Source organism: Cynocephalus volans, chromosome 13, assembly GCF_027409185.1.
Source record: "Cynocephalus volans isolate mCynVol1 chromosome 13, mCynVol1.pri, whole genome shotgun sequence".
NCBI classification, from domain to species: domain Eukaryota; kingdom Metazoa; phylum Chordata; class Mammalia; order Dermoptera; family Cynocephalidae; genus Cynocephalus; species Cynocephalus volans.
This window is the reverse complement of record NC_084472.1, coordinates 11,790,922-11,806,343: the sequence shown is the minus strand read 5'-3', so window position 1 is coordinate 11,806,343 and position 15,422 is coordinate 11,790,922. Positions and strand designations below refer to the sequence as shown.

The 15,422-nt window shown below is 37.2% G+C and overlaps 1 protein-coding gene across 4 annotated transcripts in view; it reads right to left on the bottom strand.

The window, feature by feature from the left end:
• Positions 1-15,422, bottom strand: part of SMCHD1 (structural maintenance of chromosomes flexible hinge domain containing 1) — a 155,612-nt gene that overhangs the window by 90,437 nt on the left and 49,753 nt on the right. For all 4 annotated transcript variants that reach the window (XM_063077158.1, XM_063077157.1, XM_063077159.1 and 1 more), the window contains 3 exons: positions 6,374-6,451; positions 6,174-6,293; positions 3,116-3,260 (listed from right to left, as the gene is read on the bottom strand). In XM_063077158.1, coding sequence (XP_062933228.1) covers positions 3,116-3,260; positions 6,174-6,293; positions 6,374-6,451 — 343 coding nt within the window. The remainder of the gene's footprint in view (positions 1-3,115; positions 3,261-6,173; positions 6,294-6,373; positions 6,452-15,422) is intronic.

Below are 15,422 nucleotides of genomic sequence, written 5' to 3'. Positions count from 1 at the left end.
AAAAAAAGGACTCCCATTTACTTTATTAGTGCAAAAAGTATTATATATATAAAACAAGAACAAGATCTACAAAAGAACATTCAGCAAACCAAGAAGAACTCCTGGAAATTAAAAATATGATACCAGAAAGGAAAACCTTAATGGAAAGTCTGTGAAGATAAGGTTGAGAAAATCTGTCAGAAAGTAAAGCAGAAATACAAAAAGGTTAAGAAAAATAGAGAAAAAATAGGAAAATCAGAGATCCAGTGCAGAAGGTCCAACATCCAATAAATAAGGATCATAGACAGAGAAAACAGTGATGACAGAAGGTACAGAATAAAGTACTTCAAATAATGAAAAGACCTACATAAAGACCTATCACCGTAAAATTTAATCCCATTGAGAATGAAAAGCAGATTCTACAGGCTTCATCAGAGAATAAACAAACATACAATGGAAAATAAATCAAACTAAATTTAAATTTATCAGCAACACTGGAAGCTAAGAAGAAAAAATGAAGCAATGCTTTCACAATTCTGACAGAAAATAGTTTCTGATTTACAGTTCAATCAGTCAAGTATTGGGGTAGAACAGAGATTTTCACAGCAAAAAACGTCCCTCACACCTACCCTTTTCTCAGGAAACTAGGGATGGATGTACTTCAGCAAAATGAGAGGGACATGGAATCTTAAAAAAAATACTGGATATCCATAAAAGGTCAAAAGCTAAATAAAATAAGCCTCTTAACAGTCTCACAACTCTGAAATGTTTCAAGGACCAAGAACCATCTCTTTGAAATGTAGTCAAAGAAGATAATGCCCTACCTTACACTTTTCTGGGAGAATATGGGACTAACTTCAACTGTCAGCTGACTCCAAATTGCAAACCCTACCTCCATAAAGGTCCCATAAATTTGGCAATTTTGTCTTGGAAGCATGAATGTAATGGGTTGCATTCACTTAGAGTAAGATTTCCTTCTGTCTCTGCAAATCTGTTCAGTTGATTGCCTGTGATCACATTCTGGTTAATACTTATTCAATAATAAAACCTTTATTTTTCTTCTTCCTCTGTAGAGAGGTTTTTGAGTTAGGAGCAGGTTTTGTGTTTTAATTTCTACTTCCTAGCACCCAACACAGAAGAAAGCAAAGGGAATCCCCAAAATGAAGGTGGTGGAAGATCACAGAATGACAACTGTAACAAGTATGAAAATCATCAGTCCAGAATGGAACACATCACAAGCTGAAAGACAGATAGATGTCTGTAAGACTATGAAACTGACAGATTATCTATGAATCTAACATTTTTTAAAAAGACTAGACAAGTAGCAGGGAGTTTATGGTTTAATTTAAGATAAACTCAGCAAAGAAAAAAAAGTACAGTAACAAAGTTGTGAAATAAAGAAAGCAACCAGAATTTATATAGCTGTAATGAAGTAAGCACTAAATACTGATCAAGTCAGAATATAACTTTATTGAAGAATGAGGGAACAGGAAAGATACTTATTTGTAATGGAGATGGCAACAAAAGAATATGTTCTCATCTTCCACAGCCATACGTCAAGAGGTAATGCCTAACACTGACGAATCAAGAAGTAGCAATATAAAAGTTACTTAGATATACGGCAGTAGTTACCAAAAGAAACAAGTAGAGAAAGCTGAAAGAGGTTCTCTGAGAAGTGAATTCTGAGAGGGATGTGGAGGGGAGGGACCCCTCTGTTTTATAACAAACCTTATCAATCTATTTGATTCTTTAAGCCATATACATATTTTTTTAATTTAAATAACACTGAGAAAAACAAAAACAAAGAAACCCACCCATTCAATGGTCTTACTTTATTGAAGAGAAATTTACATCAACATGCCACTAAAGATTTTTTTAAAAGTTCAACATCTTAAATAACACTATGAATACATAACAAAGACTTCATATGTAAGACTATCCTATCAAGGATAACATGAAAGTTATAACAGATAACAAATGTAAACTAATGCACTAATATTTTCTATTTGTGACTAGACTGGATACTTTTGTTTTATTATTTAAACAAACATGTTTTATTCTACTCTTCCATTGCTTTTTGTATTAATAATTATTTATTATAATATTAATAAATATAATATTACTTAATATTCAAATGAATGCAATACTCCAAAAAGAATGACTTTTTGTAACTCAAAGGAACATAAAACTATGAAAAATCACTTTGAATGTTCTTATAGCCATGTATTGCTTTTTATAACCATGGTATAATCTCGAAACAACACTATCTCACTTGTCTGTCAGCTTCTAGAAGACAAATATCCTTTTCACTTTTATAACTACAGCTACAAAATGCCTGGAATATAATACATGCTCAAATGATTAAGAGAGTAAATGATTCCACCACAAGAAGAAAAAAATACACAGAGACAGGAAAAGAAGGTATACAGAAAAAGTGGGCATAAAAAGATAAATTTGCAATGCAAAAAAATAGATTTATGCAAACACAACTGTTTAGAAGAAACACACTCATGTTCTTGAGACTGAAAAGGAATTTCTTCTTAGGCACCTCAAAAAGAGGTGATGGTAAATAATGAACATCCTCAATGACATCAATGAACATAATTTCTAATATATTCTTAATATAAACCAATCATATCACTCTAAAGGGGTTAAGTAAAGGCAAATTCTAAGTACCCAAATTTCCATGGAAAGCACAAACTTTATTGCTACAGTTTTTAAAACACTAAAATAAATTGCATCAGCAGGTTAAAAACCTACTAGCAGGTAATACCACTAAATTTAAATGGCTATGACTTCTAAGTAAACAACAAAACAAGGTGGTATTACTAACAGAATTGCCAGGAGACATCATTATACTTTCAAAGGAAATGGAGTAAGACTTGAACACCTAAAACAACTTCAACAGTATATTCAGTCAAAACATAGACATCAGTAAAGCAACAGGACACTGTAGCCACAAAGGATAGCTTGGGGCTAAATAAATCCCCTAGATATCATAAAATTCACTAAACATTTTAAGTGATAATACTAAAGTTAACAATTTCACACATATAGTAATTTAAGCTTAAAAAAAAGAAAGAGTCAACACTTAGCCAATATGAAAAGACAAATACAGGTTTATCTTTCACATTACCTTGCTTCAAGAACTGGCTGAATATCAGTTACTAGTTGACTAGTATGACCAAATTCATCCTGAAACTCCAGAGGAATATTAAATGGAACTCCAACACGAAAAGGAAGATCCAGAAGACCAAATGAAAATTTCTCTGGCTTACCCTCTTTAACAAGAATGAAAAACAGTTTCATCAGTCAAAAAATTCACTGAAGTCAGAAACAGACCCATTTACATATTGGAAATTAGATTATTATAAAGATGGCATTTTAAATCTGTGTAAAAATTATATAAACTATATTAACAATCCACTTGGGAAAATAATAAAGTTAATAGTTTTTTGTCTCACACCAAACATATAAAAGTAAAGTTCTAGAGACAGAGATAAATGTGTTTTTAAACTATGAAATTATTAAAATATAATGAAGAATATGTCTACAACCTTATCATAGTCAAAACACTACAGACTCAACACCTAAAAAAGGATATATTTGACGAAGTTAAAAGAGAAGCTCCACATGAAAAAATATTTGCAACACAGAAAATTCAGAAAATACATAAAATTCTCCTACGGACCAGCTGTTCTCAAAGTGTGTATCTGGTAGTTTCAGCTATCCCCTAGGAACTTATTAGAAATACAGGTTGGCCAGTTAGCTCAATCGGTTAGAGCATAGCCTTATAACACCAAGGTCACGAGTTCAGGTCCCAGTACTGGCCAGCTGCCAAAAAAAAAAAAAGAAAAATTCTAGGGCCCACCTTAAGCTTGCTGAATCAGAAACTCTGGGTGTGAGGCACAGTAGGCTGTGTCTTAATAAGCCCTTCAGGTGATTTATATACAAGCTCAAATTTGAGAACCACAGTTTTAATGTATTAAAATGGGCAGAATAAATGAAAAGGCTTCCACATATGACATACAATATCCAATAAAGGCTAGAAGAGGTGCATGACTGAAAAATTATAGAAATTGTTTAACCACCAACTAGGCTAAATAAATACATAGCTCAGCCAGGAATGAACATGAAGGAAACAGGGTACCATGGCAGAGCCTTTTGAGAATTCTACTTATTGGTATTACACCCTATAGAAATTCTAGTATATGTACACAAAAAATATTTTTTTTCCCATATAGTAATATGGTTTGTAATAGCCAGAAACTTAGAGACAATCTAAATGGTTCATCAACTGGAAACTGCTTTAACCATAGCACATCCATACTATGAAATATGTTCCACAGCTGTTAAAAGTATTTACAAAAACTCTCCCCAAAAATTTTAAAAAGAAAACAAAAGAAACAATCTCCAAGGTGGCCCTCCTGATTAAAGAAAAGCATAGTGAGTGTAGGCACTTAGATCAGTTCTCTTCAAAAACCCCATAATAATGACAGCACAGATTTCTTTTTAAAGACCTAAACCTACAAAAACAACAAACAAGAAAAAAACAATAATAATAGAATTTGAAAACTGGAGAACATAGGGGCAAGCTTAACTGACTTACCAGAAAAATCCCAAAACAAGAAATCTTCAAACAACAAAGTAACCAGAAACCCAATCTGTTTCACACTATAAGACACCAAAAGTCTCAGGAATGGCTGTATCAGTTTTAGAGAAATTGAAATAAAACTGGAAGATTTGTTGAAGTCTGTTTAAGAAACAGTTCCCCAGATCCTCATCCCTCAATGGCATAGGCCAGTCAAGTGTCTTCCTCATCCCTAACAAAAGATGAAAGGTTTATTCTCTGGAGAAGGAAAAGAGTAGGTGTAAGGAGTGAGGGACACAGCACTACTAAAAGTGTCATAGTTTTTGAAAATAGAAAAATCAAGCGAAAGATAATGTACTAAATATGAGACCCTTCCTCAACAGTCTTCTCCAGATTAGCTCCCAAAATGCTAGCAGCCAGGACTTTACCCTCCTACCAGGAGACTGGAAGGCTCCACTCAGGAATCTGAACAGCCAAAGACAGAAGACCTAAAAATTCCCACATCATAGTTTCCCCCAATGAAATACAAATTTTCAAGTGTCTTTTTCTTAAATGTGAGCAAATCACTACTCATATAAGAGAGCATCTAACATGAAAGACTTAGAGCAAACGGGAAAAAAAGCAACATGGAGGAAGCAGACTGAGTGAGGAAAAAAGCTTCAAGAAAAATCCCCACTGTTATTAATATACTCAGAGAATTAATAAAGATACTGAATCTATAAAGTAGGAAGAGAATGCTTCTAAAAGGTAATAACCAGAGACTATAAAAAAGAAATTTTAGAAACTAAAAAATGATAGCAGAATGGAAAAACTCACTAGAAAGTGCAGAAATCAAGTTTTTTTATTCTTTTGGCAGCTGGCCAGTATGGGGGTCCAAACTCTTGGTACTACAAGGCTGTGCTCTAACCAGCTGGGCTAATCAGCCAGCCCAAGAAATTGCAAATAAAGTAGAAAAATAAAACAGAGATGAAAAGTAGAAAAAAGAAAATTAGTTCACCAATCAAAAGATCCAACATTAGATGTTTTTTGGTTTTGTTTTGTTTTTGGCAGCTGGTCTGTACAGGGATTGAACCCTGGATCTTAGTGTTATCAGCATCACACTCTTAGCAACTGAGCTAACCAGCCAGCCCCAACATTAGAAGTTTAAAAAAAAAAAAAAAAAACAGATTAGGAAATCAAAGTAAGTGAAGCTCAGTTGGCCAGCTGCCAAAAAACTAACAAGCAAAAGTGACTCAAGAAAAATTCTTAGAAAATAAAACGGGTTTCCAGACTGAAATGACTATGAGGTACCTAGCAAATGAATGAAAACAGCCCACATCAAGTCATGCAATTTAAGATTTCAGAAACTGGGGAATAAGATTCCCAAAACACCTGGGGTCATGCAACAGTGAGGAATCAGGACAGCTTTAGACTTTACCAGCAATAATAAAAGGTAGAAAACGATGTTTTTGAAATTCAGAAGGATTATGACTATTAAGTAGACTTAATAAAGCCATTTAAAAATCAGAAGGTTACCCAATTGTTCAAACATCTTTTATTAACTATCTTCCCCTTTATTAAAAATGCCATCTTTAATATATTTATATATCAGTGTTGTGCTTACCTTTAACAGAAAATTTAATTGCTTTAGATGGTAATGGTCTTCCTGCATAAGTGTCTGCATTACTTTCATTCAATACAACTTGTAATTTCAATGTATAATTCCCCAACTTTTGAATATTTTCTGGATAAATTAAAAATCAATTAAAAATCAATTCAACATAATACTAATATATTTTTTTAACATCCAGAATAACAACTCACCCATTTTTTTAAACCAGTATGGCCATTTTCCTCCATGTTGACTAATATGTGAAATGATTTCTTTATTCCCATTTGAAGCTTAAAGGAAAAAGAAATAATATTGCCTTGAGAAACTGAGCACAAAGCATGAGCATGAAATGTCACAGTGTCATCAAACACCTTTATTTGCCAAACCTTTTTATAAATTGTTTTGAAGCTTCAAAAGATATAATGCTATCTTGTGCAAGTGAACATCAATAACGAAAGTTTACGCATTCAGCTTATTAATATCCCTTTATCTCAAGTCTTTAACTTTATTTGTAAATAACCTTAATTGGTACAAACAGAATATAAAAAGAATTTTTCTTTGATATTAAAAATCACTTTCCTTAAAAGTTTTGTTCAAGTTTAAAATAGCATAGATTATTGATCAAAAGTAATCTCCAAGATCTACTGATCTACTGTTTAGGGAAAAAAGCAAAGAATACACATTGCTTAGAAGTGTAAAAGAAACAGAAAAGATAAGCCAAAAAATAATAAAATTACTGCCTAAATAGAAAGGAAGAAAACAGAAGAGGGATATCGTGGCCTCTCTAAAATATTGTCTACTTTGGAATTATGTAAATGACTTAAATATTCAAAAAACAGAATTGAAATAAGGCAATTCATAAACAAAACTAAAATGTATATCAAGTAGATGACATGACCACGTAGACAAAAAAGAGAATTATTTCAAGAGACTTTAGAACAAGTTTTTTTCTTTTTTACTATTTATAGAGAAAAATACTTTAAGAACAAACAGAGCTTCGAAGAAGTCAAATTTAATTTCGTGGTCTTAATATTAGTACCATCAGTGTTGCTATTTTGAAACTATTTAAATATATTATAGGATAAAGCAAATAAGCAATTGTTAACATTGTTAAGAATCAAGATTTTCTAGTATATTGAAGAAATAGTCACACTCCCATGTTTATTGCAGCACTATTCACCATAGCCAAGATATGGAATCAACCCAAGTGTCCACCAACAGATGAAGGGATAAAGAAAATGTGGCACATATATACAATGGAATACTATTCAGACATAAAAAAGGATAAAATCCTGTCATTCGTGGCAACATGAATGAGCTTAAAGGATGTTATGTTAAATAAAGCAAGCCAGGAACAGAAAGAGAAATACCGCATGCTCTCACTCATATGTGGAAGTTAAGAAAGTTGATCACACAGAATTAGAGAGTAGAATGGCAGTTACCAGAGGCTGGAAAGGGTGGTGGGGTGGAGGGATAGTGAGAAGTTTGTTTATGGTTACAAAAGTACAGCTAGACAGGAGTAATAATATCTAGTGTTCCATAGTACTGTAGGGTGAGAATAACTAACAATTTATTACATTAGCTAGAAGACAGAATTCTAAATGTTTCCAATACAAAGAAATGAGTAATATTTGAGGTAATGAAAAAAGAAATCAGTGACTGCCAGGACTTCAGGGGATGGTGGAGGGATAATAGGTGGAGCATGGTCGATTTTTACAGCAGTAAAACTATTCTATATGATACTGTTACGGTGAATACATGACATTATACAGTAGGCAAAACCCATAGAACTGTACAATACAAAGAGGGAATACTAATATAAAATTAAGCTAACAATAACATATCAATATTGATTCATAACTGTAACAAATGTACCACAGTAACATAATATATAAATAATAGGAAAAACTGTATATAAGGGTGGGGGGAGGGTATGAGAACTATCTGTACTTTCTGCTCGATTTCTCTGTAAAAACTAAAACTGCCACAAAAATAATGAAAAAATCTTTAAATAAAATTAATATAACCAAAAAAATCCGAAACAAAAAAAAAATCAAGATTTTCCACATGAAAGAAAGGAAATACATATATAAAATCAAAATTAAAAACCCAAATACCAGAATAATTTCAGTTTTTCCTTTTCAAATATAGTCACTCCTAGGGGCCGGCCCGTGGCTCACTCGGGAGAGTGTGGTGCTGATAACACCAAGGCCACGGGTTCTGATCCCATATAGGGATGGCCGGTTAGCTCACTGGGTGAGCCTGGTGCTGACAAATATAGTCACTCCTAGCTGTTGACTAAAAAAGCCAAAAAACAATTTCACCCAGAGGCACTGAGTAACCCTAACACTCATACTGGGGCCTCTAAATACCCTTCCCTATTGAAAAGAATTGGGAGTAGTGGCTGAATGCAGGTCTAGGGTCAAGCACATATACAAGAAGATTATAGGATATTTTGAGCCAGAAGGCAAGAATGCTTACATTAAAGACTAAAAGCGTCATATCAAGAGGACACAGGAGCCAACATGAAGGGACATCAAAAATAATAAACCAGGTTAAATAGACAAAACCCCGCAAGTAAACAAAAATACTTAAAAGGAAATTTCTTCACATGCGAATCTGGAAAGTAAATTAGAAAGGAATGAAGGAGTCAGAATAAATAAAAAATCACCATTTTGTATACCCAATAAAATAACTCACGCAAAGATTGTTAATGGATAAAACCACTACATGGTTTTCAGCTAAAAGAGGAACTTTATAATCATGTTAGCAAAGTGATTTCAATGATCCATCCTAGCAGTACTAAAAGTAGGACTATCAGACATTACCTGCTTCTTGACGTAATACAATTAAGAAACACAGGTTATTTTTGAAATATTGATTCTTGCTTTAGGTAAAAAAAATGGTGAACCTGAATCTAATCAAGCTTTTAGGGCTAACTTCCAGTTTTCAGGAAATAGAACAAATAGTGGAACAAGTTAAACATCATCTGTGATAGTGTGGTTATCAGTAAGAAATACATATATTTGGTCTTCTTCCATTCCTGGCATAGAGCTACTAAAACTCTTGGAATTCTCTGAGCAAAAAGGGTGAGAAGAGCGTCTTTTGTTATTCATAACAAGCTCCTTTCAACTACACCAGGGTTTATGTTAATGAGGTGACTTCTGGAAGGCCCTAAGGATACAGGACCAGTTGCCAGGGGAACAAACCATAAGATTAGAGGGTTGGAAACTTCAGCACCCCCCCCCCCCACACACACACTCGTGGGAGAGAAAAGGAGTGGAGACCGAGTTTCACTACCAAAGGTCGAAGATTTAATCAATCATGCCTGGGTAACGAACTCCATAAAACTCCAGAAGGATTAAAATAGATTAAAGATCTAAATTTAGGACCTAAAACTGACACTACTAGACAAAAACATATGGGAAACGCTACATGAAATGGAAGTCGGAAGTGCTTTTTTTGAGCAAGACTACAAAGGCAAAAGCAACTAAAGCAAAACTACACAAATGGGACTAATCAAACTAAAAAGCTTCCACACAGCAATGAGTACTAACAACGATATGAAGAGAAAACCGACAGAATGGGAGAAAGTATATGCAAACTACACATCAGAAAAGGGGCTATTATCCAGAATATATAAGAAACTCAAACAACTCAACAGCAAAAACAATCCAATTAAAAAATGGGCAAAAGACAGACATTTCTCTAAAGACAACACACCAATGGCCAACAAGCACATGAAAAAGTATTCAAAATCACCACTAATGAGGAAATGCAAATTAAAACCACAGTGAGATATTGTCTCCCCAGTTAGAATGGCTATTATCAACAAGACAGAAAATAATAAATGATGATGGGGATGTGGAGAAAGGGATCCCTCCTACATTGTTGGTGGGGATGTAAATTGGTACAGCCATTGTGGAAAACAGTATGGGGGTTCCTCAGAGAACTTAAAATTTATCTGCCTTATATCCCAGGTATCTCACTATGGGGTGTATATACCCAAAGGAAATGAAATCCATATCAAAAAAGCCACCTGCACTCCCCATGTTCACTGTAACACCATTCACAATAGCAAAGAGATGGAATCGCTTAAATGTCCATCCACAGATGAATGGGTAAAAAAGCTGTGGTGTGTTTACACACACACACACACACACACACACACACACACACACACACACACACACACACACACACACACAATGGAAATACTATTCAGCTATATAAAGAAATGATATCCTATCATTTGCAGCAACATGGATGGAATTGAAAACCATCATGTTAAGTGAAGTAAGTCAGGTACAGAAAGACAAACACTGCATGAACTCACACATATGTGGAATCTTTAAAAAGAAAAAGTGGTTTTCATAGAAGTAGAGAATAGAATAATGGTTACCAGAGGCTGGGAGGGGTAAAGGGTGGGGTAGGAGAAATGGTGGGCTAATGGTATAAAACTGTGCTATCTAAATGAATCATTGTGCAGTATATGCATGTATTGAAACAACACACTGTGCCCCACACAAGAATGTACAAGTAAATGTTAAAATTTTAAAATTAAAAATTAAAATTAAAAAATTCAAAATTAAACAAAACCAAAAAATAAAACTTAAAGGGGTTCAGAGAGCTTCCAGTTTGGTCAACACATCAAAGTGTTGGGAAGGACATGGAAGCTCTGGGCCCCTCCCACACACCTTGCCCTATGCATCTCTTTCATTTGGCTGTTCCTGAGTTGGATCCTTAATAATAAACTGGTAAACCTAAGTAAATGGCATTTTTTACAGAAATAGAAAAACCCATTCTAAATTCATATGGAATCTCAAGGGACCCAAAAGCAAAATCAATCTTGAATAAAAGGAGAAGAAAGTTGAAGGACTCACATTTCCTAATTTAAAAACTTACTACAAAGCTACAGTAATCAAAACAGTGTGATACTGGCATTAGGACAGACACACAGACCAATGCAATAGAGAGCCCAGAAATAAACCCTCATATATATAGTCACCGATTTTCAACAAGGGTGCCAAAACCATTCAATAGGTAAAGGACAGTCTTTTTAACAAATGGTGCTGGGAAAACAATATCCAATGAAAAGTAAGTTAACCACATACAAAAGTTAACTCAAAATGGATCAAAGAACCACAGAACTAAAACTAAAAATCTCTTACAAAAAACATTCAGGAAAAGCTTCCTAACATTAGATTTGACCATTATTTCTTGCATATGATAATAAATCAACAGGTAACAAAATAAAAAAGACAAGTTGGACTATATCAAAATTTAAAACTTTTGTGTATCATACAACACCATCACCACAGTGAAATAGCAATCCACGGAGTGAAGGAAAATTTGCAAATTATATATCTGATAAGGCATTAATATCTAGAATTATAAAGAACTCCTACAACTCAACAAGAACAGCCAAAAACAACTTTAAAAATGGACAAAAGACTTGAACACACATTTCTCCGAAGAACATTAACCGATGACCAATAAGCACGTGAAAAAATGCTCAACATCACTCATCATTACAGAAATGCAAATCAAAACCACAATAAGATACCACTTCATAGAAAAGTGTTGGCAAGGATATGGAGAAACTGGAACCCTTGTGCATTGCTGGTGGGATTGTAAAATGGTGCAACCACTGTAGAAAACAGAATGGCAGTTTCTCAATAGATTAAACAATTACCATATAACCCAACTGTATTAGTCCATTTTTGTGTTGCTATAATAGAATACCTGAAACTGGGTAATTTATAAAGAAAAGAAGTTTATCTGACTCACAATTCTGGGACAGCTGCATCTGGCACAGGCCTCAGGCTGCTTCTACTCATGGCAGAAAGCAAAAGGCAGCCAGAAGGTACAAGCAGATCACATGGTGAGAGGAAGCAAGAGAGAGAGAGAGGGGAGGTACCAGGGTCCTATAAACAACCAGCTGTCACAGGAACTAATAAAGCGAGAACTCACTCACTACCCCCACCTCCCAGAGAGAGCATTAATCCATTTGTGAGGGATCCACCCCCATGACTCAAACAGCTCCCAACACTGCCACCTTGGGGATCAGATTTCAACATGTGTTTTGGGGGGACAACACATCCAAACTCTATCACCAGCAATTCCATTTCTGGGTATATATCTAAAACAAATAAAAGATTGCCCTCAGAAGAATAGATGAGCTGGTTTCAAGATGGCGGCGGCTGCGGCGGCTGGCGCGGAGTAGCTGAGGTGGAAAAGGTGGCCACTGGGCCTCAGGCAGCCGGGAAACTTGTGGACCTTCCTCTGGCCATCTCTTAAAGGAGGACTGCTGCTGCTGGCCGGTCGTGGGAGCTCAACGCCACTTTGCCCCCGGCAGGAGAGGCTGCCTCATTTACAGGCAACAGCTTTGAATTGTGGAGCAGGAAAAGAACTGATTCTTAGCTGCAAAAGCGAGTCTCGAAACAGGGAACACGGCGCCAGGGCTGCTGTGGATGCAGCCAGGATCCTGGAGGCTGGGGCCGCACTGAAGGCGGCCAGCTGCCCTATTCAGGATTCGAGGTTTCAGGCTGGCATTAAAGAAGATTCCTGGGAGCGCCCGAGCGGCGCCGCGACTGAACAGCCCGAGGCGGCAGCGCCGGAAGGCAGCAAACCAGAGACAGAGCGAGCGCCCGACCTGGCACAGCACTGTGAGTGATCCCTGGCACAGCTCTGTTCGGGGGGTGGATGCCACGCGGCTCCCGCCTGCACCACCAGGCCACTCACTGCCCCGGTGCTGCCTCCATTTTCCCAGGTGCGGGCAGCTCCGCCCTGCTCGGCCATCACTGAGCCCATTTGCTTGGCCTGGCGCGGGGCTTTCCGGACCCTGCGGGCCGGCCTCCTCTCCCACTCCCTCCGCGGTCCTCTGGCAGGGCTGGGGGTGTGGGGCGTCCCGACCAGTGTTGGGAGGGCTAGGAAGTACGGGCGGGCCGACTGTCACTCCACCACACCCTGGACTCCGGCCCCAGTAAACTTCCTGTTACTGGGAGGCAGATACCATCTCTGCGACCACCAGTTTGGAAAAAAGCCTAACGAATTTCTGGTTGGGAATAGTGTGGTAGGAGAGTTCCCAGGTCCGCTTGAACCTGCCGGAGAGCAGGCTGCAGGCGGGCACTAGACTCGGTTTATACCGGGGGGATACAAAGGTGAACAAGACCCGAGAAAGATCTACACAGTGCTACAAAGGCACCCAGAGAGACCGGTCGTCTGTGCCTAGCAGAAACCTGGTAGACTTCCTGGGCGAGGCGGTGCTGAGCAGGGTCTTGAAGGCCCAGCTGATAGACGAGGGGTGCAGAAGACACACCCCAGCCCAACACAGTGTGCACAGAGGGGGTAGACGTGCAGCCAGGGAGGCGGAGACTCGACAGAAACCACACACCCGGTGGGGTCGCCACTGCACGATCTAACAGCCTGGGCCAGAGCACACGGAACGGGGAGAAGTCCTGTACAGAAAGTGAAAGCTCAACAGAGATCACACACCCTGTGGTACGTGATCCACCAGCCCAGCAGAGTACAAGCTGACCAGAAAGGTGGCTCCCCGGAGAAGCCCAAGACCCGAGGCAACCACACACACAAGACACTAGAGGCCAACTGAGCAGTCACAGCGGGAGCCATACCAAATTGGCAACCACAGCAACATCCTAGTTAGTCATTAGTCTCAAACCGGTGGACTGTGAAACCCCCTGCCACAATGAATAAACACCAAAAAAAAGACACCAGAAATACAAAAAATCAAGAAAGTACACCACCAAAAGTTAATAAATCTCATACTCTAGATCCTATAGAACAAGAAGCCCTTGAAATAACTGACAAGGAATTTCGAGTGATAATTCTAAGGAAACTGAATGAGATACAAGAAAACGCAGCTAGACATCATGATGAAATGAGGAAAAGTATACAGGATCTGAAAGAGGAAATATACAAGGAAATCAATGTCCTGAAAAAAAATGTAGCAGAACTTGCTGAACTGAAGAAGTTATTCAGCGAAATAAAAAACACAACGGAGAGTTTAACCAGCAGGCTTGTCGAAGTTGAAGAGAGAACCTCTGAACTTGAAGATGGGCTGTTTGAAATAACACAAGCAGACAAAAAGAAAGAAAAAAGAATCAAGGACATGGAAGAAAATCTGAGAGAGATATCAGACAACCTCAAGCGCTCAAATATCCGAGTCATGGGTATTCCAGAAGGGGAGGAAAATGGAGATTCCATTGAAAACATATTCAACAAAATAGTGGCAGAAAACTTCCCAGGTATAGGAAAAATCACAGATCTTCAGATCCAGGAAGCTCAACGATCTCCAAACGTATTCAACCCAAAAAGGCCTTCTGCAAGACATGTCATAGTCAAATTGGCAAAACTCAGAGACAAAGAGAGAATCTTAAAAGCTGCAAGAGAGAAGCGTCAAATCACCTATAAGGGAACCCCAATCAGGGTAACATCAGACTTTTCATCACAAACCCTAAAAGCTAGAAAGGAATGGGATGATATTTTCAAAATACTAAAAGACAAAGATTGCCAGCCAAGAATACTCTACCCTGCAAGGCTATCCTTCCGAAATGAGGGGCAAATAGTATATTTCTCAGACAAACAAAAACTGCGGGAGTTCACTACCACACGACCACCCTTACAAGAAATACTCAAGGGAGTACTGGGTTTGGTTCCTGAAAAATAACTACCACTGCCATAAAAACCTAAGAAAAATCTAAACCCACTAATACAATAAAAATGGCATTCATGAAGAGAAAACAAGCTAACAAAAACACTATCTACAACCTAAGGAACCAACAAACAAAGAAACCAAACAGTAAATCAGAAAGCAAGGAAGAAAAGACACCTAAGACAACCAAACAACCAATAAAATGCTAGGAATAAATCAACACCTTTCAATAACAACTCTTAATGTTAAAGGCTTCAATTCCCCAATTAAAAGACACAGACTGGCTGACTGGATCAAAAAGCAGAACCCAACTATATGCTGCCTACAAGAGACCCACCTCACCCATAAAGATTCACACAGACTAAGAGTGAAAGGATGGAAAAAGATTTACCATGCAAACAGAAAAGAAAAACGAGCTGGAGTGGCTATTCTTATATCTGACAAAATAGACTTTAAACTAAAAACCATAAAAAGAGACAATGAGGGACACTACTTAATGATAAAAGGACTGATCCATCAAGAAGACATAACAATCATAAATATGTATGCACCCAATGTTGGAGCAGCCAGATTTATAAAACAAACTC